We start from the raw sequence: 22,108 nt of genomic DNA, 5'->3' as shown, positions 1-22,108 counted from the left end.
CCTAGAATGGATTGGAATTGAGCCATTTACCTAAAATGGTTTGGAACAGTTTGCCTAGAATGGTTTTGGACAGTTTATCTAGAATGTTTTGGGACAGTTTACCTAGAATGGTTTGGGACAGTTTACCTAGAATGGTTTGGGACAGTTTACCTAGAAGGGTTTGTAATGGTTTATCTAGAATGGTTTGGGACAGTTTGCCTAGAATGGTTTGGAATTTAACCTTTTACCTAGAATGGTTTGGAATGGTTTACTTAGAATGGTTGGAATGGTTTACCTAGAATTTTTTTGGAACAGTTTACCTAGAATGGTTTGGAACAGTTTACCTGGAATGGTTTGGAACAAAACCATTTGCAAAGAATGGTTTATAATGGTTTATCTATGGTTGGTTTGGAACAATTTGCCTAGAATATTTTGGAATGGCTTACCTAGAATGGTTTGGAACAGTTTACCTAGAATGGTTTGGAACAGTTTTCTTAGAATGGTTTGGAATGGTTTACCTAGAATGGTTTAGCCATTTCTGGCTCTGTGACAACAGAAAGATGTAGAACAGGTTATGGAACCTAAGATTGCCATAGATAAACCGCTCACCCCTCAATGATAACAAAAAGTCTCAAACAATCGAATCCTTCCTAAGGGCCAATATTCCACTCTCATCATTATCCAAACTCAGCCTTGTCACTGCTTTGTGTTCCAACCACAGAAGTTCTTCACCATGTGACTGTCTTTCCCTGACTGGGATTTTGTATTTGTTATTATGATATAGGAATGAAAGGTAACATTGTTGCAGGTGTTGCCCTAAAAGTTATGCAAGGATGCCTGTGCAAAATCTGTGCCATAAGGAACATCCTCAGCCCTCAAGAGAAAAAGGTTTGGCTAAATAAGTCTTGTTAGCAAATAGTGGAAATCATTGTGTCTAAATATTGGCACTCAATGAACCTAGTAATTAAAAAGTAACAATGATATATTTGGTGATGTCTGAATCAACATTACCGTTGGTTTATTTTGGATTCTTCTGATTATCTGCATGTCAGTTTGTCTGATCTACGGAGAATGACATAGTTTCGCCATCAGGGCATTTATGACTCATTTGCTGACTGGACAAATCTGCAGGACCAAGATATCTGAGATTTGGGTACTTACTGTTTTGTGGAGGAACACACAAGTCCTCCTTATGGGGTTCAGCATACATTAAATACATAAAGAATGTCAGAAAGGAGATATGACAAAACCATTTATTGTCCAAACTGTCAGCCTATTCGTATGCAAATTTTATAAGAAATAATGTGTTATTGCTATTACACACTGGGCACCAACGGGAGCTGAACTCCAAAATGTAAATTTCAAATTACTTTGAATTGAAGGACAACCTATGTGCCAGCCATTCCAAATCTCTATATTTGTTTTTTAGGTCCCAGGCTTCGTGGCCTACTGCATGTCCAAGTCGGCGGTAGATCATATGACCAGATGTGCCGCTTTAGGTGAGTAGGAGACAATCTACATTTAAACCCTGAGTAATTACTTCTCAGTAGTGATGAGCCGAACACCCCCCTGTTCGGTTCGCACCAGGACACCGCAAACAGGGGAAAAATGTGTAAGAACATGCGAACTCCATTGAAGCCTATGGGACTCGTACATGAAAAATCAAAGATCCTCATTTTAAAGGCTTAAATGAAAGTTGTTGCCCAACAAAAGTGTATGGGGTCCGGGTACTGACCTGGGGAACATGTACCAATGCAAATTTTATTTTTTTTAATTATCGTTTCTACAGAAGCAGTGATATTAATAATGCTTAAAGTGAAACCATAAAAATTCCTTTAATTATCATGCCTTGGCCCCCCTTTTACTGTGCATGTAAAGTGGCACATTTGTACCATGTATGGAGCCTGCTGCAGCAATACTGACATTTCTAAGGCCCCTTTCACACATACGGTCCGTTCAGTTCATCAGTTCAGTCATGTCAAAATGTATCAATTTTTCATCCGTTTTTTATCAGTTGTTATCCATTTTTCATCCGTTTTTCATCAGTTGTTATCTGTTTTTCATCCGTTGTCATCCGTTTTTCATCCGTTTTTCATCCGTTGTCATCCGTTTTTCATCCGTTTTTCATCCGTTGTCATCCGTTTTTCATCCGTTTTTCATCTGTTGTCTTCCTTTTTTTTCATCCGTTGTCATCCGTTTTTCGTCCGATCCGTTTTTTTTACGGATGAAAAATAGGGCATTCATTCGTTAAAAAAGAACGGACATTGAAGGAAGCGGATGAAAACGGATGTTAATGGATGATCATCCGTTTTTACAAAGAGATGCATTGATGTCTGTTTTTCTTCCGTCAACGGGTGGATGAAAAACGGACAAACGGACAGTATGTGTGAAAGAGGCCTAAAGGAAAAAAATGTCATTTAAACTTGCTCGCGGCTGTAATGTATTAACACCCCCCTGTTCGCTTTGCACCAGAACATCTCGAACAGGGGAAATGTTTCTAGCGAATCCAGGAATAAAATTCTGCCCCAACCCCCCCACCCCCCAAAAAAAAAATAATGCCCATCAAAAGGCTCCTTCAGCTATTATTTTATATCATTTTAAATGTAATTTTAAACACTGTGTTTAGAATGCAGGGACCAGGAGTGCATTGCACTTAGAATGCAGGGATCAGGCATGTGTTGCACTCAGAATGCAGGGTGCAGGAGTGCGTTGTGTTGTGGAAATTTGTTTTAGGTCTAGTGTGGGCATTTTTCAGGATGTGTTTTATTTAGATTGTGATTATGGCTCCTGTTGTCGGTTTGCTTGCAATATGCTCATCAGAGTGTGTACGGGCAAACAAGCATTGAGGAAAGACTACTAGTAGTGAAAACCTTCCCTCAGATGTGCAGACACGTTCGCTTTACATAGACATCTCCGCCGGCGGATACTCCATTCGCTATGTGCGGTTCTGTTTGCCAGTACAGATCTATGTGTATTGTGGTGTGGAGTCAATATCATTTTGATATCTATCTGCCTTCATGAAGGGATACACGCTCATGTCTTTCTACTGTGCCTGATCACCATAGTGGAAACCGCATGGCTCTTTCCCTGCAGATAGCCTCATGTCTATAGGAACAGTAGTATAATCCTATTAGGTGTTGTTCTCTGAAGCTTTGCTAAATGGGATTTACGCCAGTAGTAGTGGCGGGAATACATGCACGAGTTTAAGCAGAGCAGCGTTCACGGTTCTACACGCCGGTTTCATTGTGTGGTAGTGGCAAGAAGCCATGCACACTCTCCTGCTCATTCACAAACGTGTACTCCCCCTTTCTATTGTATAGTTGAATGTACACAGGTTGTGTCATTGGCTGATTCTACGTGAGTAACTTGTGTCATGTGACTGTACATTTGGAACTGATTGGCTGATGTGGTATTGCCATCACTTCCTGCTGTTGTCCCTTTTGTTGTCGTACAAATAAACGGAGCTCCCTGTCTTGAATAGGACATTCTTGTGAGCATCCAAGGTGATAGCAGCCTTTGTCTGTATTACTGGGTACTGCTGAGTGCTCCATTACCTTATTCAAAAGAGCTGAGAACTGTGCTTTTAAGAGCAACATAATTGATTGCGCTTAGTGTATATTAACCCCTTGCCGATTGCCCCATGCAGATTTACTGTGGCAGGGCGGCTCGGCTGTACATAATCATGTAGATCTAAGTGATTATGTGCACGTGGTTTCGGCGACACAGTGGGAGGCAGACCATGGGAGGAGTGGGCTCGATTTCCACCGGCCTCCCGCGATCTTCGGCAAAACTGACAGGAGACCTGCCTGGTATGTAAACAATGCAAGGCGGCTCTCCTGTCAGAGAGACAGGGAAAGATCGTGTGATTCAGCTAAGCTGACCGATCTCTCTGTGCCTCTGTTCAATCCATACCCAAAACAGTTAGTAAGCACATCTAGGGAACATATTTAACCCCTTGATCACCCCCAGTGTTAACCCCTTCCCTGCCAGTGTCATTTATACAGTAACAGTGCATATTATTTAGCATTGATCACTTTATTAGTGTCACTGGTCCCCAAAAAGTGTCACTGGGTTGCCGACCCTCATGTCTTTGGCGTTAATGTGCTGCCCCTCTCAAAGTGCCACCTGGGTCCAATGGACCCAGCAGGACCCATGGTGGGGCTGGCCCTTCTTGCAGTCTCTGCTCTAATTCATCCCAAAGGTGTTCTGTTGGGTTGAGGCCAGGACTCTGTGCAGACCAGTCATGTTCCTCCACCCCAAACTCACTTATCCATGTCTTTATAAACCTTGCTTTGTGCATTGGTCCAAATCATTGGTGGAGGGGGGGGGGGGGGGGTTATGGGACATAATGCCAAACATAGCTTACATTTGTTAAATAAAAGTCTTCCATTAAAATCACATTCACTGTGTTTTTGTTTTTCTCCAGAGTTGGGCAGTAAGCAGGTCCGAGTAAATGCCGTTTGGTGAGTATAATTGCCAAAACCTGACTATATATACTGTATATATACACAATAAATATAAACACTCACCAGCCACTTTATTAGGTACACCTGTTCAATTGTTTGCTAACACAAATTACATATCAGCCAATCACATGACAGCAGCTTAATGCATAATTTAGACTTGGTGAAGACAACTTGTTAAAGTTCAAGCCAGACTCTCTCGGGTTTACAGAGAATGGTGGAAAGAAGTGAAAATATGCAGTTGTGTGAAGGAAAATGCCTTGTTGATGTCAGAGGTCAAAGGAGAATGGTTAGCCTGGTCCCAAATGACAGAAAGGCAACAGTAACTCAAATAACCACTTGTTGCAACCAAGGTATGCAGAATATCATCTCTAAATGCACAACACATCCCACCTTGAAGCAGATGGGCTACAGCAGCAGTAGACCACACCGGGTGCCACTCCTGTCAGTTAAGAACAGGAAACCGAGGCTACAATTCGCACAGGCTTGCCAAAATTGGACAATAGAACATTAGGAAAAAACCTTGCCTGGTCTGATGAATCTCGATGCGACATTTGGATGGTAGGGTCAACATTTGGTGTAAACAACATGAAAGCATGGATCCATCCTGCTTTGTATTAACGGGTCAGGCTGGTGGTGGTGGTGTAATGGTGTGGGGGATAATTGTCTGACATACTCTGGGTCAGTGCTGTATCTTGGCCTAGGCCAACAAAGCCCAGGCCTAGGGAGGCACTTTGCAGGGGGGCAGCAAAAAAGCTGCACCCGGCACGAAAAAAACATCCTTCTCCCGGGTCCTGCACGAAAAGGGTCTACACTTTTAGTATAGTGCCAGTCTTATGGGGTGAATTGGGCCAGAGGGCAGAGTCCAGGAGGCAAATCAGTCTGGCACCCCCATAAAGCGGTCAGTGATGAGGCTGCACTGATGGGTAGTAATGAGGTGGCACTGATAAAGCTGCACAGATGGGCACTGATGAGGCTGAATGTATGGGAACCGATGAGGCTATGCTTACGGGCACTGATAGACTTGTGGTTTGTGGTTCACAGATGACAGGGCGGGTCATAAACAGTAAAGGGCGTGGCCTTAACAGGAAGGGGTGGGTCATATGTAAATTAGGGGGTGCACAAGTTTAGTCAGGCCTAGGGCAGCACAGAACCTAAATACACCACTGCTCTGGGCCCCTTAGTACCAACTGGAAATTGTTTAAACACCACAGCCTACCTGAGTATTGTTGCTGACCATGTCCATCCCTTTATGACTACAGTGTCCCCATCTTCTGATGGCTCCTTCCAGCAGGATAATGCACCATGTCACAAAGCTCCAATCATCTCACCACTGGTTTCTTCACCATGACAATGAGGTCACTGTACTCCAATGGCCTCCACACTCACCAGATCTCATCCAATAGAGCACCTTTGGGATGTGGTGGAACGGGAGATTGACATCCTGGATGGGCAGCCGACAAATCTGCAGCAACTGTGTGATGCCATCATGTCACTATGGAGCAAAATCTCTGAGGAACGTTTCCAACACCTCGTGGAATCTATGCCACGAGCTCAATGTACTGAAAAACAACAACAAAAGAAGGGCGCACCGACCTCGTGCATTACCACTTACAAAATTTATTAAAATCCAAAGAAGCATACATTGTACTCACAAAGGCATGATAATAGCACACATGTTAGGAAAAGGGAACCAATCGCCTCCAGAACTGCCAGGATTCTCCTATGGTGCTGGATGACGTGATGGCGTTCACATGTTCCAGGTTGACGCGTTTCGAGAGAGAACCCTCTTCTTCATAGCCAAAAGTACTACTGACCCACCATAAATTCACAAGGTGTTATATATAACCAGTCTGCACCGCCCTCATTACTCAGCTCCGCCCCACAAGGGGCAAAGGTCAAGGGTGTAGATAGCAGAGATGGAGTTTGTTTACTGATGGTCTATAACAGTGTTTCTCAACCTTTTTTCACTTGTGGCACCCTTAACAATTCTGCACAATCTCGAGGCACCACAATCTAAAATGTAAAAATAACCCTAAGCTAATGGTTTTTCATAACACAGCAACATCCATACACATGGGCCATCCAACATTAGAACTGATTTATTCCTCCACTATTGCAAACTGGTACAGACTAGTATTCTAGGGTTTCTCTTCTCCCTCACTTTCTCTTCTTCTATTTGCTAATGTGACCCTAGTGCTGATGGAGAAGGGATGATGAGGAGTAAATAAGGATGCTGTGCAAGCACCCATCATTCTTCTTATCAACCAGTGATGTCACTGGTTGTCAGGGTGCCAGTGGCTTGACCCACACAGTGCCCAGGGTTGTCAGGGTACCAGTGGATTGACCCGCATAGTGCCCAGGATTGTCAGGGTGCCAGTGGCTTGACCCACACAGTGCCCAGGGTTGTCAGGGTACCAGTGGATTGACCCGCATAGTGCCCAGGGTTGTCAGGGTACCAGTGGATTGACCCGCATAGTGCCCAGGGTTGTCAGGGTACCAGTGGATTGACCCGCATAGTGCCCAGGGTTGTCAGGGTACCAGTGGCTTGACCCGCACAGTGCCCAGGGTTGTCAGGGTACCAGTGGCTTGACCCGCACAGTGCCCAGGGTTGTCAGGGTACCAGTGGCTTGACCCGCACAGTGCCCAGGGTTGTCAGGGTACCAGTGGATTGACCCGCATAGTGCCCAGGGTTATCAGGGTACCAGTGGATTGACCCGCATAGTCCCCAGGGTTGTCAGGGTACCAGTGGCTTGACCCGCACAGTGCCCAGGGTTGTCAGGGTACCAGTGGCTTGACCCACACAGTGCCCAGGGTTGTCAGGGTACCAGTTGATTGACCCGCATAGTGCCCAGGGTTATCAGGGTACCAGTGGATTGACCCGCATAGTGCCCAGGGTTGTCAGGGTACCAGTGGCTTGACCCGCACAGTGCCCAGGGTTGTCAGGGTACCAGTGGCTTGACCCACACAGTGCCCAGGGTTGTCAGGGTACCAGTGGCTTGACCCGCACAGTGCCCAGGGTTGTCAGGGTACCAGTGGCTTGACCCGCACAGTGCCCAGGGTTGTCAGGGTACCAGTGGCTTGACCCACACAGTGCCCAGGGTTGTCAGGGTACCAGTGGCTTGACCCGCACAGTGCCCAGGGTTGTCAGGGTACCAGTGGCTTGACCCACACAGTGCCCAGGGTTGTCAGGGTACCAGTGGATTGACCCGCATAGTGCCCAGGGTTGTCAGGGTACCAGTGGCTTGACCCGCACAGTGCCCAGGGTTGTCAGGGTACCAGTGGCTTGACCCACACAGTGCCCAGGGTTGTCAGGGTACCAGTGGATTGACCCGCATAGTGCCCAGGGTTGTCAGGGTACCAGTGGCTTGACCCACACAGTGCCCAGGGTTGTCAGGGTACCAGTGGCTTGACCCGCACAGTGCCCAGGGTTGTCAGGGTACCAGTGGCTTGACCCGCACAGGGCCCAGGGTTGTCAGGGTACCAGTAGCTTGACCAGCACAGTGCCCAGAGTTGTAATTCTACAAAGTATAAACCTGTGGCAATTTGTTGCCATTTTGCTAAGGCACCCCTGGAGAACCCAAGAGGCACACTAGGGTGCTACGGCACCCTGGTTGAAAAAGGCTGGTCTATAACATCCACAAAAGTGAGACCCCGCACAGTGCAAACTGCTACCCCTGTGTATACAAACCAGCCATACACCTACACCCAATGCAAATATTGATGGTAATAATAATAATAACGTAAAATGATGCTAACAACTAAAAGCAAGAATAAGAAGATAAATGTTATGAATCGTTAACAGAGCCAACAAATATAGTGACTAGGGTTATGCTAGGCCTCACTTTGGCTTTAAACCAGCAAACAAAGGAGAGAATACAGAACAGCAATACATGTATCTCTATATACATAGAAAGATATATACATACGTACAGTATCTCACAAAAGTGAGTACACCCCTCACATTTCTGTAAATATTTTATTCTATCTTTTCATGTGACAACACTGAAGAAATGACACTTTGCTACAATGTAAAGTAGTGAGTGTACAGCTTGTATAACAGTGTAAATTTGCTGTCCCCTCAAAATAACTCAGCACACAGCCATTAATGTCTAAACCGCTGGCAACAAAAGTGAGTACACCCCTAAGTGACAATGTCCACATTGGGCCCAATTAGCCATTTTCCCTCCCCGGTGTCATGTGACTCGTTAGTGTTACAAGGTCTCAGGTGTGAATTGGGGGTAGGTGTGTTAAATTTGGTGTTATCGCTCTCACTCTCTCATACTGGTCACTGTCAGCACCTCATGGCAAAGAACTCTCTGAGGATCTGAAAAAAATAATTGTTGCTTTTCATAAAGATGGCCTAGGCTATAAAAAGATTGCCAAGACCCTGAAACTCAGCTGCAGCACGGTGGCCAAAACCATACAGCAATTTACCAGGACAGGTTCCACTCAGAACAGGCCTCACCATGGTCGACTAAAGAAGTTGAGTGCACATGCTCAGCGTCATATCCAGAGGTTGTCTTTGGGAAACAGACATATGAGTGCTGCCAGCATTGCTGCAGAGGTTGAAGGGGTGGGGGGTCAGCCTGTCAGTGCTCAGACCATACGCAGCACACTGCATCAAATTGGTTTGCATGGCTGTCACCCCAGAAGGAAGCCTCTTCTAAAGATGATGCACAAGAAAGCCCTCAAACAGTTTGCTGAAGATAAGCAGACTAAGGACATGGATTACTGGAACCATCTCCTGTGCTCTGATGAGACCAAGATAAACTTATTTGGCTCAGATGGTGCTAAGCGTGTGTGGCGGCAACCAGGTGAGGAGTACAAAGACAAGTGTGTCTTGCCTACAGTCAAACATGGTGGTGGGAGTGTCATGGTCTGGGGCTGCATGAGTGCTGCCGGCACTGGGGAGCTACAGTTCATTGAGGGAACCATGAATGCCAACATGTACTGTGACATACTGAAGCAGAGCATGATCCCCTCCCTTCAGAGACTGGGCTGCAGGGCAGTATTCCAACATAATAACCCCAAACACCTCCAAGATGACCACTGCCTTGCTAAAGAAGCTGAGGGTAAAGGTGATGGACTGGCCAAGCATGTCTCCAGACCTAAACCCTATTGAGCATCTGTGGGGCATCCTCAAACAGAAGGTGGAGGAGCGCAAGATCTCTAACATCCACCACCTCTGTGATGTCCTCGTGTAAGAGGACTCCAGTGCCAACCTGTGAAGCTCTGGTGAACTCCATGCCCAAGAGGGTTAAGGCAGTGCTGGAAAATAATGGTGGCCACACAAATATTGACACTTTGGGCCCAATTTGGACATTGTCACTTAGGGGTGTACTCACTTTTGTTGCCAGCGGTTTAGACATTAATGGCTGTGTGTTGAGTTATTTTGAGGGGACAGCAAATTTACACTGTTATACAAGCTGTACACTCACTACTTTACATTGTAGCAAAGTGTCATTTCTTCAGTGTTGTCACATGAAAAGATAGAATAAAATATTTACAAAAAAGTGAGGGGTTTACTCACTTATGTGAGATACTACCTTGTGTGTGTATATATATATATATATATATATATATATATATATATATATATATATTTAAAGATATATAAATAGAGAGAGAGAGAGCGTAAGTGAGAGAGACACAGTATTAAAATTATGAATTTAAGAATATATTACTGCATGCATTTTCAGTAATTGTGTTGGGTAAAATTATACATTAGAATGCATTATATAGCATATAAATGTGTTTTGTTGTTTTATTTTTTTTTGTATTTCATTTTTAATTTTTTCACAGAAAAATTGCATCAGATCAGAATGAAAGTGTCCAATAGAGGATGCATACATTAGAAAATATGCTTATTAGATGTATACTGACATGATAAAATCAGTTAAATCAGTTTTTAAATATTGAGCAAGATTTGTGGTGATTGTTGGGGTCAGTTGGCTAAAACTTTGCCAAAGATGCTATATATCGTAAGGAAGGAAGGAAGGTGACATTACAGGGTAATCATTCTTCTCTTGCATGCTCCAGCTGACAATGTCTCTGCTTCTCTTCCAGTCCGGGGGTGATTGTAACTGAAATTCACAAGCGTGGCGGAATGAGTGAAGAGCAGTACCAGGGGGTATGTAGTTGGAGAAGCTTGCCCTGTGTATGACTATTGAGACACCCAACATCCATTTTTCGAACCTGACTATGGGGAGCACACCAGAAGCGTAACTAGAACCTTCAGGGCCCCGGTGCAAGAAACCATGAAACACCCCCTGGACCCATGGCCGGGGCCCTTCCCTTCAAGCCTGGGGCTCTTCCCACTGATCCTGGGGCCCTTTACTCTCGTTGTGGGGCCCTTTATTACCGTCCCGCAGCGGGACCCTTTCACAAGTTCTGCAGTGGGCCCCCGTCTTGCCATCTTGGGGCCTGCCCACAGTGGTGGAATGCCAGGGCCCGGTCGCAAGTGTGACCTTTGCGATCCTGGAAGTTCACCCACTGGTGTCAGTAGTTTTTATTTTTTTGGTATTTTAATTGTATTATTTTTTAATCATTTTATTTAATTTTTTTACAATGTCACTGACTATGACTCTGTCCATTCAGAAAAGGAAGGAGCTGGTAAATTACATATTTACTAACCCCCTTCCTGGTTCTCTATTGTGACACATCCCCTGCAGCAGGTGGCAGGAGAGGGAAGGGAGCACAGTGTGGGGGGGGGGGGGGACCAGGGGAGCACACAGGGGCCCAGAGACAGCAGAACACAAGTGAACTGGGTAGGAGGAGTGGCGGGGGCAGCATACAGAGGAACCAATCTTCTCCATTTTCCTCCTGCAGCTACAGAAGGAAAAAGGAGGACAGTGATTCCTCTACATGCTGCCCCCGCCGCCCCCTCCTATCCAGGTGTACAGGGGAGCCACACAGGCCCCCTGGAGCATGGGGCCCGGCTGCACTTGCAACCCCTGCAACCCTGCAATCCCTGTTACGCCCCTGGAGCACACTATCACTACCTGCACCATGTCTGGATATTTATATTTCTATTTTTATTTCTAGCGTTCCCCCAAATGTCTCAACAAAAGTCCTCAGCAAAATGTAACTGGGGCATTCTAGATGTACCCCTGGAGCCTTCATCATCATCCCTGAACTGCAGGCAAACTGCTAAATACACAGATGAAATACATATATGGGGCCGACTTACAGGTCTCATCGATCCCCCAGACTTTAAGCCCCGGTTCACACTACTGCAAGTGCGGGGTTCGCATGTCATGTCGGAGCGCACTGCTCCGACATGACATGCGATCAGCTGTGCGGTGCGAGTTTAGCCATACAGTTTGTATGGCTAAATTCGCATCGCACCCGCAGCAAACACGCACAGGAGGCATTTTTGCTGCCGCATCAGGATCGGATCGCACAGCGGTTCACACTTGTACGATCCGATCCTGTGCGAACTGCACGATCGCACTGCGATATGCGATCAAACTGGGGGTGTCGTTAAGATTACATTGACACCCCCAGCGGATCGCATATGGCAGTGTGAACTGCCGGGGGAGCGTGTGCGATGCGGGAACAGGCTGCGAATTCGCAGCCTTCCCGCATCGCATCAGTGTGAACCGAGCCTAACTTAAAAGAGGGGTGAGAAGTGGCAAACCGATGAGCTCATCTCTGCCCCTTCTCTCCTCGTGTCTTAGCATTCATCTCTCCATTTCTTCTCTCCTTGTGTCTTAGCACTGATCTCTCAGCTCCTTCTTTATCATGTTTTAGCAATAATCTTAGTTCCTGCTGTCCTTGTGTCTGAGGACTGATCTCTCAGCTACTTCTCTCCTCATGTCTTGGCACTGATCTCTTAGTTCTTCTCTCCTCATGTCTTGGCACTGATCTCTTAGTTCTTCTCTCCTCATGTCTTGGCACTGATGTCTTCGTTCTTCTCTCCTCATGTCTTGGCACTGATCTCTTTGTTCTTCTCTCCTCATGTCTTGGCACTGATCTCTTAGTTCTTCTCTCCTCATGCCTTGGCACTGATCTCTTAGTTCTTCTCTCCTCATGTCTTGGCACTGATCTCTTAGTTCTTCTCTCCTCATGTCTTGGCACTGATCTCTTCGTTCGTCTCTCCTCATGTCTTGGCACTGATCTCTTAGTTCTTCTCTCCTCATGTCTTGGCACTGATCTCTCTTCCTCTTCTCTCCTCATATCTTAGGACTGATCTCTCAGTTCTTCTTTCCTCATGTTTTGGCACTGATCTCTTAGTTCTTCTCTCCTCATGCCTTGGCACTGATCTCTTAGTTCTTCTCTCCTCATGTCTTGGCACTGATCTCTTAGTTCTTCTCTCCTCATTGTCTTGGCACTGATCTCTTAGTTCTACTCTCCTCATGTCTTGGCACTGATCTCTTCGTTCTTCTCTCCTCATGCCTTGGCACTGATCTCTTAGTTCTTCTCTCCTCATGTCTTGGCACTGATCTCTTCTTCTTCGTTCTTCTCTCCTCATGTCTTGGCACTTATCTTTGTTCTTCTCTCCTCATGTCTTGGCACTGATCTCTTAGTTCTTCTCTCCTCATGTCTTGGCACTGATCTCTTCGTTCGTCTCTCCTCATGTCTTGGCACTGATCTCTTAGTTCTTCTCTCCTCATGTCTTGGCACTGATCTCTCTTCCTCTTCTCTCCTCATGTCTTAGGACTGATCTCTCAGTTCTTCTTTCCTCATGTTTTGGCACTGATCTCTTAGTTCTTCTCTCCTCATGTCTTGACACTGATCTCTTAGTTCTTCTCTCTTCATGTCTTGGCACTGATCTCTTCGTTCTTCTCTCCTCATGTCTTGGCACTGATCTCTCTTCCTCCTCTCTCCTCATGTCTTAGGACTGATCTCTCAGTTCTTCTTTCCTCATGTTTTGGCACTGATCTCTTAGTTCTTCTCTCCTCATGTCTTGACACTGATCTCTTAGTTCTTCTCTCTTCATGTCTTGGCACTGATCTCTTCGTTCTTCTCTCCTCATGTCTTGGCACTGATCTCTCTTCCTCCTCTCTCCTCATGTCTTAGGACTGATCTCTCAGTTCTGCTTTCCTCATGTCTTGGCATTGATCTCTTAGTTCTTCTCTCCTCATGTCTTGGCACTGATCTCTTAGTTCTTCTCTCCTCATGTCTTGGCACTGATCTCTCCGTTCTTCTCTCCTCATGTCTTGGCACTGATCTCTTAGTTCTTCTCTCTTCATGTCTTGACACTGATCTCGTAGTTCTTCTCTCCTCATGTCTTGGCATTGATCTCTTAGTTCTTCTCTCCTCATGTCTTGGCACTGATCTCTTAGTTCTTCTCTCCTCATGTCTTGGCACTGATCTCTTAGTTCTTCTCTCCTCATGTCTTGGCACTGATCTCTTAGTTCTTCTCTCCTCATGTCTTGGCACTGATCTCTTAGTTCTTCTCTCCTCATGTCTTGGCACTGATCTCTTAGTTCTTCTCTCCTCATGTCTTGGCACTGATCTCTTAGTTCTTCTCTCCTCATGTCTTGGCACTGATCTCTTAGTTCTTCTCTCCTCATGTCTTGGCACTGATCTCTTAGTTCTTCTCTCCTCATGTCTTGGCACTGATCTCTTCGTTCTTCTCTCCTCATGCCTTGGCACTGATCTCTTAGTTCTTCACTCCTCATGTCTTGGCACTGATCTCTTAGTTCTTCTCTCCTCATGTCTTGGCACTGATCTCTTCGTTCTTCTCTCTTCATGTCTTGGCACTTATCTTTGTTCTTCTCTCCTCATGTCTTGGCACTGATCTCTTTGTTCTTCTCTCCTCATGTCTTGGCACTGATCTCTTCGTTCGTCTCTCCTCATGTCTTGGCACTGATCTCTCTTCCTCCTCTCTCCTCATGTCTTAGGACTGATCTCTCAGTTCTTCTTTCCTCATGTTTTGGCACTGATCTCTTAGTTCTTCTCTCCTCATGTCTTGACACTGATCTCTTAGTTCTTCTCTCTTCATGTCTTGGCACTGATCTCTTCGTTCTTCTCTCCTCATGTCTTGGCACTGATCTCTCTTCCTCCTCTCTCCTCATGTCTTAGGACTGATCTCTCAGTTCTGCTTTCCTCATGTCTTGGCATTGATCTCTTAGTTCTTCTCTCCTCATGTCTTGGCACTGATCTCTTAGTTCTTCTCTCCTCATGTCTTGGCACTGATCTCTCCGTTCTTCTCTCCTCATGTCTTGGCACTGATCTCTTAGTTCTTCTCTCTTCATGTCTTGACACTGATCTCGTAGTTCTTCTCTCCTCATGTCTTGGCATTGATCTCTTAGTTCTTCTCTCCTCATGTCTTGGCACTGATCTCTTAGTTCTTCTCTCCTCATGTCTTGGCACTGATCTCTTAGTTCTTCTCTCCTCATGTCTTGGCACTGATCTCTTAGTTCTTCTCTCCTCATGTCTTGGCACTGATCTCTTAGTTCTTCTCTCCTCATGTCTTGGCACTGATCTCTTAGTTCTTCTCTCCTCATGTCTTGGCACTGATCTCTTAGTTCTTCTCTCCTCATGTCTTGGCACTGATCTCTTAGTTCTTCTCTCCTCATGTCTTGGCACTGATCTCTTCGTTCTTCTCTCCTCATGCCTTGGCACTGATCTCTTAGTTCTTCACTCCTCATGTCTTGGCACTGATCTCTTAGTTCTTCTCTCCTCATGTCTTGGCACTGATCTCTTCGTTCTTCTCTCTTCATGTCTTGGCACTTATCTTTGTTCTTCTCTCCTCATGTCTTGGCACTGATCTCTTTGTTCTTCTCTCCTCATGTCTTGGCACTGATCTCTTCGTTCGTCTCTCCTCATGTCTTGGCACTGATCTCTCTTCCTCCTCTCTCCTCATGTCTTAGGACTGATCTCTCAGTTCTTCTTTCCTCATGTTTTGGCACTGATCTCTTAGTTCTTCTCTCCTCATGTCTTGACACTGATCTCTTAGTTCTTCTCTCTTCATGTCTTGGCACTGATCTCTTCGTTCTTCTCTCCTCATGTCTTGGCACTGATCTCTCTTCCTCCTCTCTCCTCATGTCTTAGGACTGATCTCTCAGTTCTGCTTTCCTCATGTCTTGGCATTGATCTCTTAGTTCTTCTCTCCTCATGTCTTGGCACTGATCTCTTAGTTCTTCTCTCCTCATGTCTTGGCACTGATCTCTCCGTTCTTCTCTCCTCATGTCTTGGCACTGATCTCTTAGTTCTTCTCTCTTCATGTCTTGACACTGATCTCGTAGTTCTTCTCTCCTCATGTCTTGGCATTGATCTCTTAGTTCTTCTCTCCTCATGTCTTGGCACTGATCTCTTAGTTCTTCTCTCCTCATGTCTTGGCACTGATCTCTTAGTTCTTCTCTCCTCATGTCTTGGCACTGATCTCTTAGTTCTTCTCTCCTCATGTCTTGGCACTGATCTCTTAGTTCTTCTCTCCTCATGTCTTGGCACTGATCTCTTAGTTCTTCTCTCCTCATGTCTTGGCACTGATCTCTTAGTTCTTCTCTCCTCATGTCTTGGCACTGATCTCTTAGTTCTTCTCTCCTCATGTCTTGGCACTGATCTCTTAGTTCTTCTCTCCTCATGTCTTGGCACTGATCTCTTCGTTCTTCTCTCCTCATGCCTTGGCACTGATCTCTTAGTTCTTCACTCCTCATGTCTTGGCACTGATCTCTTAGTTCTTCTCTCCTCATGTCTTGGCACTGATCTCTTCGTTCTTCTCTCTTCATGTCTTGGCACTTATCTTTGTTCTTCTCTCCTCATGTCTTGGCACTGATCTCTTTGTTCTTCTCTCCTCATGTCTTGGCACTGATCTCTTCGTTCGTCTCTCCTCATGTCTTGGCACTGATCTCTCTTCCTCCTCTCTCCTCATGTCTTAGGACTGATCTCTCAGTTCTTCTTTCCTCTTGTTTTGGCACTGATCTCTTAGTTCTTCTCTCCTCATGTCTTGGCACTGATCTCTTAGTTCTTCTCTCCTCATGTCTTGGCACTGATCTCTTAGTTCTTCTCTCCTCATGTCTTGGCACTGATGTCTTCGTTTTTCTCTCCTCATGTCTTGGCACTGATCTCTTTGTTCTTCTCTCCTCATGTCTTGGCACTGATCTCTTAGTTCTTCTCTCCTCATGCCTTGGTACTGATCTCTTAGTTCTTCTCTCCTCATGTCTTGGCACTGATCTCTTAGTTCTTCTCTCCTCATGTCTTGGCACTGATCTCTTAGTTCTACTCTCCTCATGTCTTGGCACTGATCTCTTCGTTCTTCTCTCCTCATGCCTTGGCACTGATCTCTTAGTTCTTCTCTCCTCATGTCTTGGCACTGATCTCTTCTTCTTCGTTCTTCTCTCCTCATGTCTTGGCACTTATCTTTGTTCTTCTCTCCTCATGTCTTGGCACTGATCTCTTAGTTCTTCTCTCCTCATGTCTTGGCACTGATCTCTTCGTTCGTCTCTCCTCATGTCTTGGCACTGATCTCTTAGTTCTTCTCTCCTCATGTCTTGGCACTGATCTCTCTTCCTCTTCTCTCCTCATGTCTTAGGACTGATCTCTCAGTTCTTCTTTCCTCATGTTTTGGCACTGATCTCTTAGTTCTTCTCTCCTCATGCCTTGGCACTGATCTCTTAGTTCTTCTCTCCTCATGTCTTGGCACTGATCTCTTAGTTCTTCTCTCCTCATTGTCTTGGCACTGATCTTTTAGTTCTTCTCTCCTCATGTCTTGGCACTGATCTCTTCGTTCTTCTCTCCTCATGCCTTGGCACTGATCTCTTAGTTCTTCTCTCCTCATGTCTTGGCACTGATCTCTTCGTTCTTCTCTCTTCATGTCTTGGCACTTATCTTTGTTCTTCTCTCCTCATGTCTTGGCACTGATCTCTTTGTTCTTCTCTCCTCATGTCTTGGCACTGATCTCTTCGTTCGTCTCTCCTCATGTCTTGGCACTGATCTCTCTTCCTCCTCTCTCCTCATGTCTTAGGACTGATCTCTCAGTTCTTCTTTCCTCTTGTTTTGGCACTGATCTCTTAGTTCTTCTCTCCTCATGTCTTGGCACTGATCTCTTAGTTCTTCTCTCCTCATGTCTTGGCACTGATCTCTTAGTTCTTCTCTCCTCATGTCTTGGCACTGATGTCTTCGTTTTTCTCTCCTCATGTCTTGGCACTGATCTCTTTGTTCTTCTCTCCTCATGTCTTGGCACTGATCTCTTAGTTCTTCTCTCCTCATGCCTTGGTACTGATCTCTTAGTTCTTCTCTCCTCATGTCTTGGCACTGATCTCTTAGTTCTTCTCTCCTCATGTCTTGGCACTGATCTCTTAGTTCTACTCTCCTCATGTCTTGGCACTGATCTCTTCGTTCTTCTCTCCTCATGCCTTGGCACTGATCTCTTAGTTCTTCTCTCCTCATGTCTTGGCACTGATCTCTTCTTCTTCGTTCTTCTCTCCTCATGTCTTGGCACTTATCTTTGTTCTTCTCTCCTCATGTCTTGGCACTGATCTCTTAGTTCTTCTCTCCTCATGTCTTGGCACTGATCTCTTCGTTCGTCTCTCCTCATGTCTTGGCACTGATCTCTTAGTTCTTCTCTCCTCATGTCTTGGCACTGATCTCTCTTCCTCTTCTCTCCTCATGTCTTAGGACTGATCTCTCAGTTCTTCTTTCCTCATGTTTTGGCACTGATCTCTTAGTTCTTCTCTCTTCATGTCTTGGCACTGATCTCTTCGTTCTTCTCTCCTCATGTCTTGGCACTGATCTCTCTTCCTCCTCTCTCCTCATGTCTTAGGACTGATCTCTCAGTTCTTCTTTCCTCATGTTTTGGCACTGATCTCTTAGTTCTTCTCTCCTCATGTCTTGACACTGATCTCTTAGTTCTTCTCTCTTCATGTCTTGGCACTGATCTCTTCGTTCTTCTCTCCTCATGTCTTGGCACTGATCTCTCTTCCTCCTCTCTCCTCATGTCTTAGGACTGATCTCTCAGTTCTTCTTTCCTCATGTTTTGGCACTGATCTCTTAGTTCTTCTCTCCTCATGTCTTGGCACTGATCTCTTAGTTCTTCTCTCTTCATGTCTTGACACTGATCTCGTAGTTCTTCTCTCCTCATGTCTTGGCATTGATCTCTTAGTTCTTCTCTCCTCATGTCTTGGCACTGATCTCTTAGTTCTTCTCTCCTCATGTCTTGGCACTGATCTCTTAGTTCTTCTCTCCTCATGTCTTGGCACTGATCTCTTAGTTCTTCTCTCCTCATGTCTTGGCACTGATCTCTTAGTTCTTCTCTCCTCATGTCTTGGCACTGATCTCTTAGTTCTTCTCTCCTCATGTCTTGGCACTGATCTCTTAGTTCTTCTCTCCTCATGTCTTGGCACTGATCTCTTAGTTCTTCTCTCCTCATGTCTTGGCACTGATCTCTTAGTTCTTCTCTCCTCATGTCTTGGCACTGATCTCTTTGTTCTTCTCTCCTCATGCCTTGGCACTGATCTCTTAGTTCTTCACTCCTCATGTCTTGGCACTGATCTCTTAGTTCTTCTCTCCTCATGTCTTGGCACTGATCTCTTCGTTCTTCTCTCTTCATGTCTTGGCACTTATCTTTGTTCTTCTCTCCTCATGTCTTGGCACTGATCTCTTTGTTCTTCTCTCCTCATGTCTTGGCACTGATCTCTTCGTTCTTCTCTCCTCATGTCTTGGCACTGATCTCTTAGTTCTTCTCTCCTCATGTCTTGGCACTGATCTCTTAGTTCTACTCTCCTCATGTCTTGGCACTGATCTCTTCGTTCTTCTCTCCTCATGCCTTGGCACTGATCTCTTAGTTCTTCTCTCCTCATGTCTTGGCACTGATCTCTTCTTCTTCGTTCTTCTCTCCTCATGTCTTGGCACTTATCTTTGTTCTTCTCTCCTCATGTCTTGGCACTGATCTCTTAGTTCTTCTCTCCTCATGTCTTGGCACTGATCTCTTCGTTCGTCTCTCCTCATGTCTTGGCACTGATCTCTTAGTTCTTCTCTCCTCATGTCTTGGCACTGATCTCTCTTCCTCTTCTCTCCTCATGTCTTAGGACTGATCTCTCAGTTCTTCTTTCCTCATGTTTTGGCACTGATCTCTTAGTTCTTCTCTCTTCATGTCTTGGCACTGATCTCTTCGTTCTTCTCTCCTCATGTCTTGGCACTGATCTCTCTTCCTCCTCTCTCCTCATGTCTTAGGACTGATCTCTCAGTTCTTCTTTCCTCATGTTTTGGCACTGATCTCTTAGTTCTTCTCTCCTCATGTCTTGACACTGATCTCTTAGTTCTTCTCTCTTCATGTCTTGGCACTGATCTCTTCGTTCTTCTCTCCTCATGTCTTGGCACTGATCTCTCTTCCTCCTCTCTCCTCATGTCTTAGGACTGATCTCTCAGTTCTTCTTTCCTCATGTTTTGGCACTGATCTCTTAGTTCTTCTCTCCTCATGTCTTGGCACTGATCTCTTAGTTCTTCTCTCTTCATGTCTTGACACTGATCTCGTAGTTCTTCTCTCCTCATGTCTTGGCATTGATCTCTTAGTTCTTCTCTCCTCATGTCTTGGCACTGATCTCTTAGTTCTTCTCTCCTCATGTCTTGGCACTGATCTCTTAGTTCTTCTCTCCTCATGTCTTGGCACTGATCTCTTAGTTCTTCTCTCCTCATGTCTTGGCACTGATCTCTTAGTTCTTCTCTCCTCATGTCTTGGCACTGATCTCTTAGTTCTTCTCTCCTCATGTCTTGGCACTGATCTCTTAGTTCTTCTCTCCTCATGTCTTGGCACTGATCTCTTAGTTCTTCTCTCCTCATGTCTTGGCACTGATCTCTTAGTTCTTCTCTCCTCATGTCTTGGCACTGATCTCTTTGTTCTTCTCTCCTCATGCCTTGGCACTGATCTCTTAGTTCTTCACTCCTCATGTCTTGGCACTGATCTCTTAGTTCTTCTCTCCTCATGTCTTGGCACTGATCTCTTCGTTCTTCTCTCTTCATGTCTTGGCACTTATCTTTGTTCTTCTCTCCTCATGTCTTGGCACTGATCTCTTTGTTCTTCTCTCCTCATGTCTTGGCACTGATCTCTTCGTTCGTCTCTCCTCATGTCTTGGCACTGATCTCTCTTCCTCCTCTCTCCTCATGTCTTAGGACTGATCTCTCAGTTCTTCTTTCCTCTTGTTTTGGCACTGATCTCTTAGTTCTTCTCTCCTCATGTCTTGGCACTGATCTCTTAGTTCTTCTCTCTTCATGTCTTGGCACTGATCTCTTAGTTCTTCTCTCCTCATGTCTTGGCACTGATCTCTTAGTTCTTCTCTCTTCATGTCTTGGCACTGATCTCTTAGTTCTTCTCTCCTCATGTCTTGGCACTGATCTCTTAGTTCTTCTCTCTTCATGTCTTGGCACTGATCTCTTAGTTCTTCTCTCCTCATGTCTTGGCACTGATCTCTCAGTTCTTCTTTCCTCATGTTTTGGCACTGATCTCTTAGTTCTTCTCTCTTCATGTCTTGGCACTGATCTCTTAGTTCTTCTCTCCTCATGTCTTGGCACTGATCTCTTCGTTCTTCTCTCCTCATGTCTTGGCACTGATCTCTCTTCCTCCTCTCTCCTCATGTCTTAGGACTGATCTCTCAGTTCTTCTTTCCTCATGTTTTGGCACTGATCTCTTAGTTCTTCTCTCCTCATGTCTTGGCACTGATCTCTTAGTTCTTCTCTCCTCATGTCTTGGCACTGATCTCTTAGTTCTTCTCTCCTCATGTCTTGGCACTGATCTCTTAGTTCTTCTCTCCTCATGTCTTGGCACTGATCTCTTAGTTCTTCTCTCCTCATGTCTTGGCACTGATCTCTTAGTTCTTCTCTCCTCATGTCTTGGCACTGATCTCTTAGTTCTTCTCTCCTCATGTCTTGGCACTGATCTCTTAGTTCTTCTCTCCTCATGTCTTGGCATTGATCTCTTAGCTCTTCTCTCCTCATGTCTTGGCATTGATCTCTTAGTTCTTCTCTCCTCATGTCTTGGCACTGATCTCTTAGTTCTTCTCTCCTCATGTCTTGGCACTGATCTCTTAGTTCCTGCTGTCCTTGTGTCTTAGCATTCATCTCTCCATTTCTTCTCTCCTTGTGTCTTAGCACTGATCTCTCAGCTCCTTCTTTATCATGTTTTAGCAATAATCTTAGTTCCTGCTGTCCTTGTGTCTTAGGACTGATCTCTCCGTTCTTCTCTCCTCATGTCTTGGCACTGATCTCTTAGTTCTTCTCTCCTCATGTCTTGGAACTGATCTCTCACCTCCTTCTCTCTTCCAGTTCATGAAGCACACAAAGAACATGAATACAGTGGGTCGTCCTGGCAGAGTGGAGGAAGTTGCCCGGACCATTGCTTTCCTGGCATCGGATGCAGCGTCTTTTATCACTGGAGTAGCATTGCTCGTGGATGGGGGCCAACATGTCATGAGTCCATGATAACTCAACAGATAAAAGAGAAGATCATAATATCATACAGCTGCCTGAGTTTTTTTGTGTAATTAATAAATCATTAAATTTTTCTTTTTACAATATATGGCTGCCACATATTAGTCTGTATTTTTCACATTTTCTCTAATTTTACCTTCATTTTCTCCTGTGATGAGGAACCAATTCAACGTTCATGCATAGTGTTCTATATTTTACATATGTGTAAAAAATATGTGCCCAACAACTTCCTGATTCCAGAACTGTGCAGTTCTCTTCTGATGAGCATTGATTTTGGAGAAGAGGGAGGCTGG

General features: G+C 45.2%; 1 protein-coding gene across 1 annotated transcript in view; it reads left to right on the top strand.

The window, feature by feature from the left end:
* LOC309558208 (3-oxoacyl-[acyl-carrier-protein] reductase FabG-like) overlaps positions 1–21,809 on the top strand; it is a 33,488-nt gene extending 11,679 nt beyond the window's left edge. Inside the window, exons 5-8 of the mRNA XM_082261227.1 lie at positions 1,409–1,478; positions 4,406–4,442; positions 10,512–10,575; positions 21,651–21,809. Coding sequence (XP_082117353.1) covers positions 1,409–1,478; positions 4,406–4,442; positions 10,512–10,575; positions 21,651–21,806 — 327 coding nt within the window. The 3' untranslated portion in view covers positions 21,807–21,809. The remainder of the gene's footprint in view (positions 1–1,408; positions 1,479–4,405; positions 4,443–10,511; positions 10,576–21,650) is intronic.
* Positions 21,810–22,108: the final 299 nt, after the last annotated feature.

Source organism: Pelophylax lessonae, assembly GCF_965119305.1.
Source record: "Pelophylax lessonae genome assembly, chromosome: 6".
NCBI classification, from domain to species: Eukaryota; Metazoa; Chordata; class Amphibia; order Anura; family Ranidae; genus Pelophylax; species Pelophylax lessonae.
This window is presented reverse-complemented; position numbering and strand designations above follow the sequence as displayed.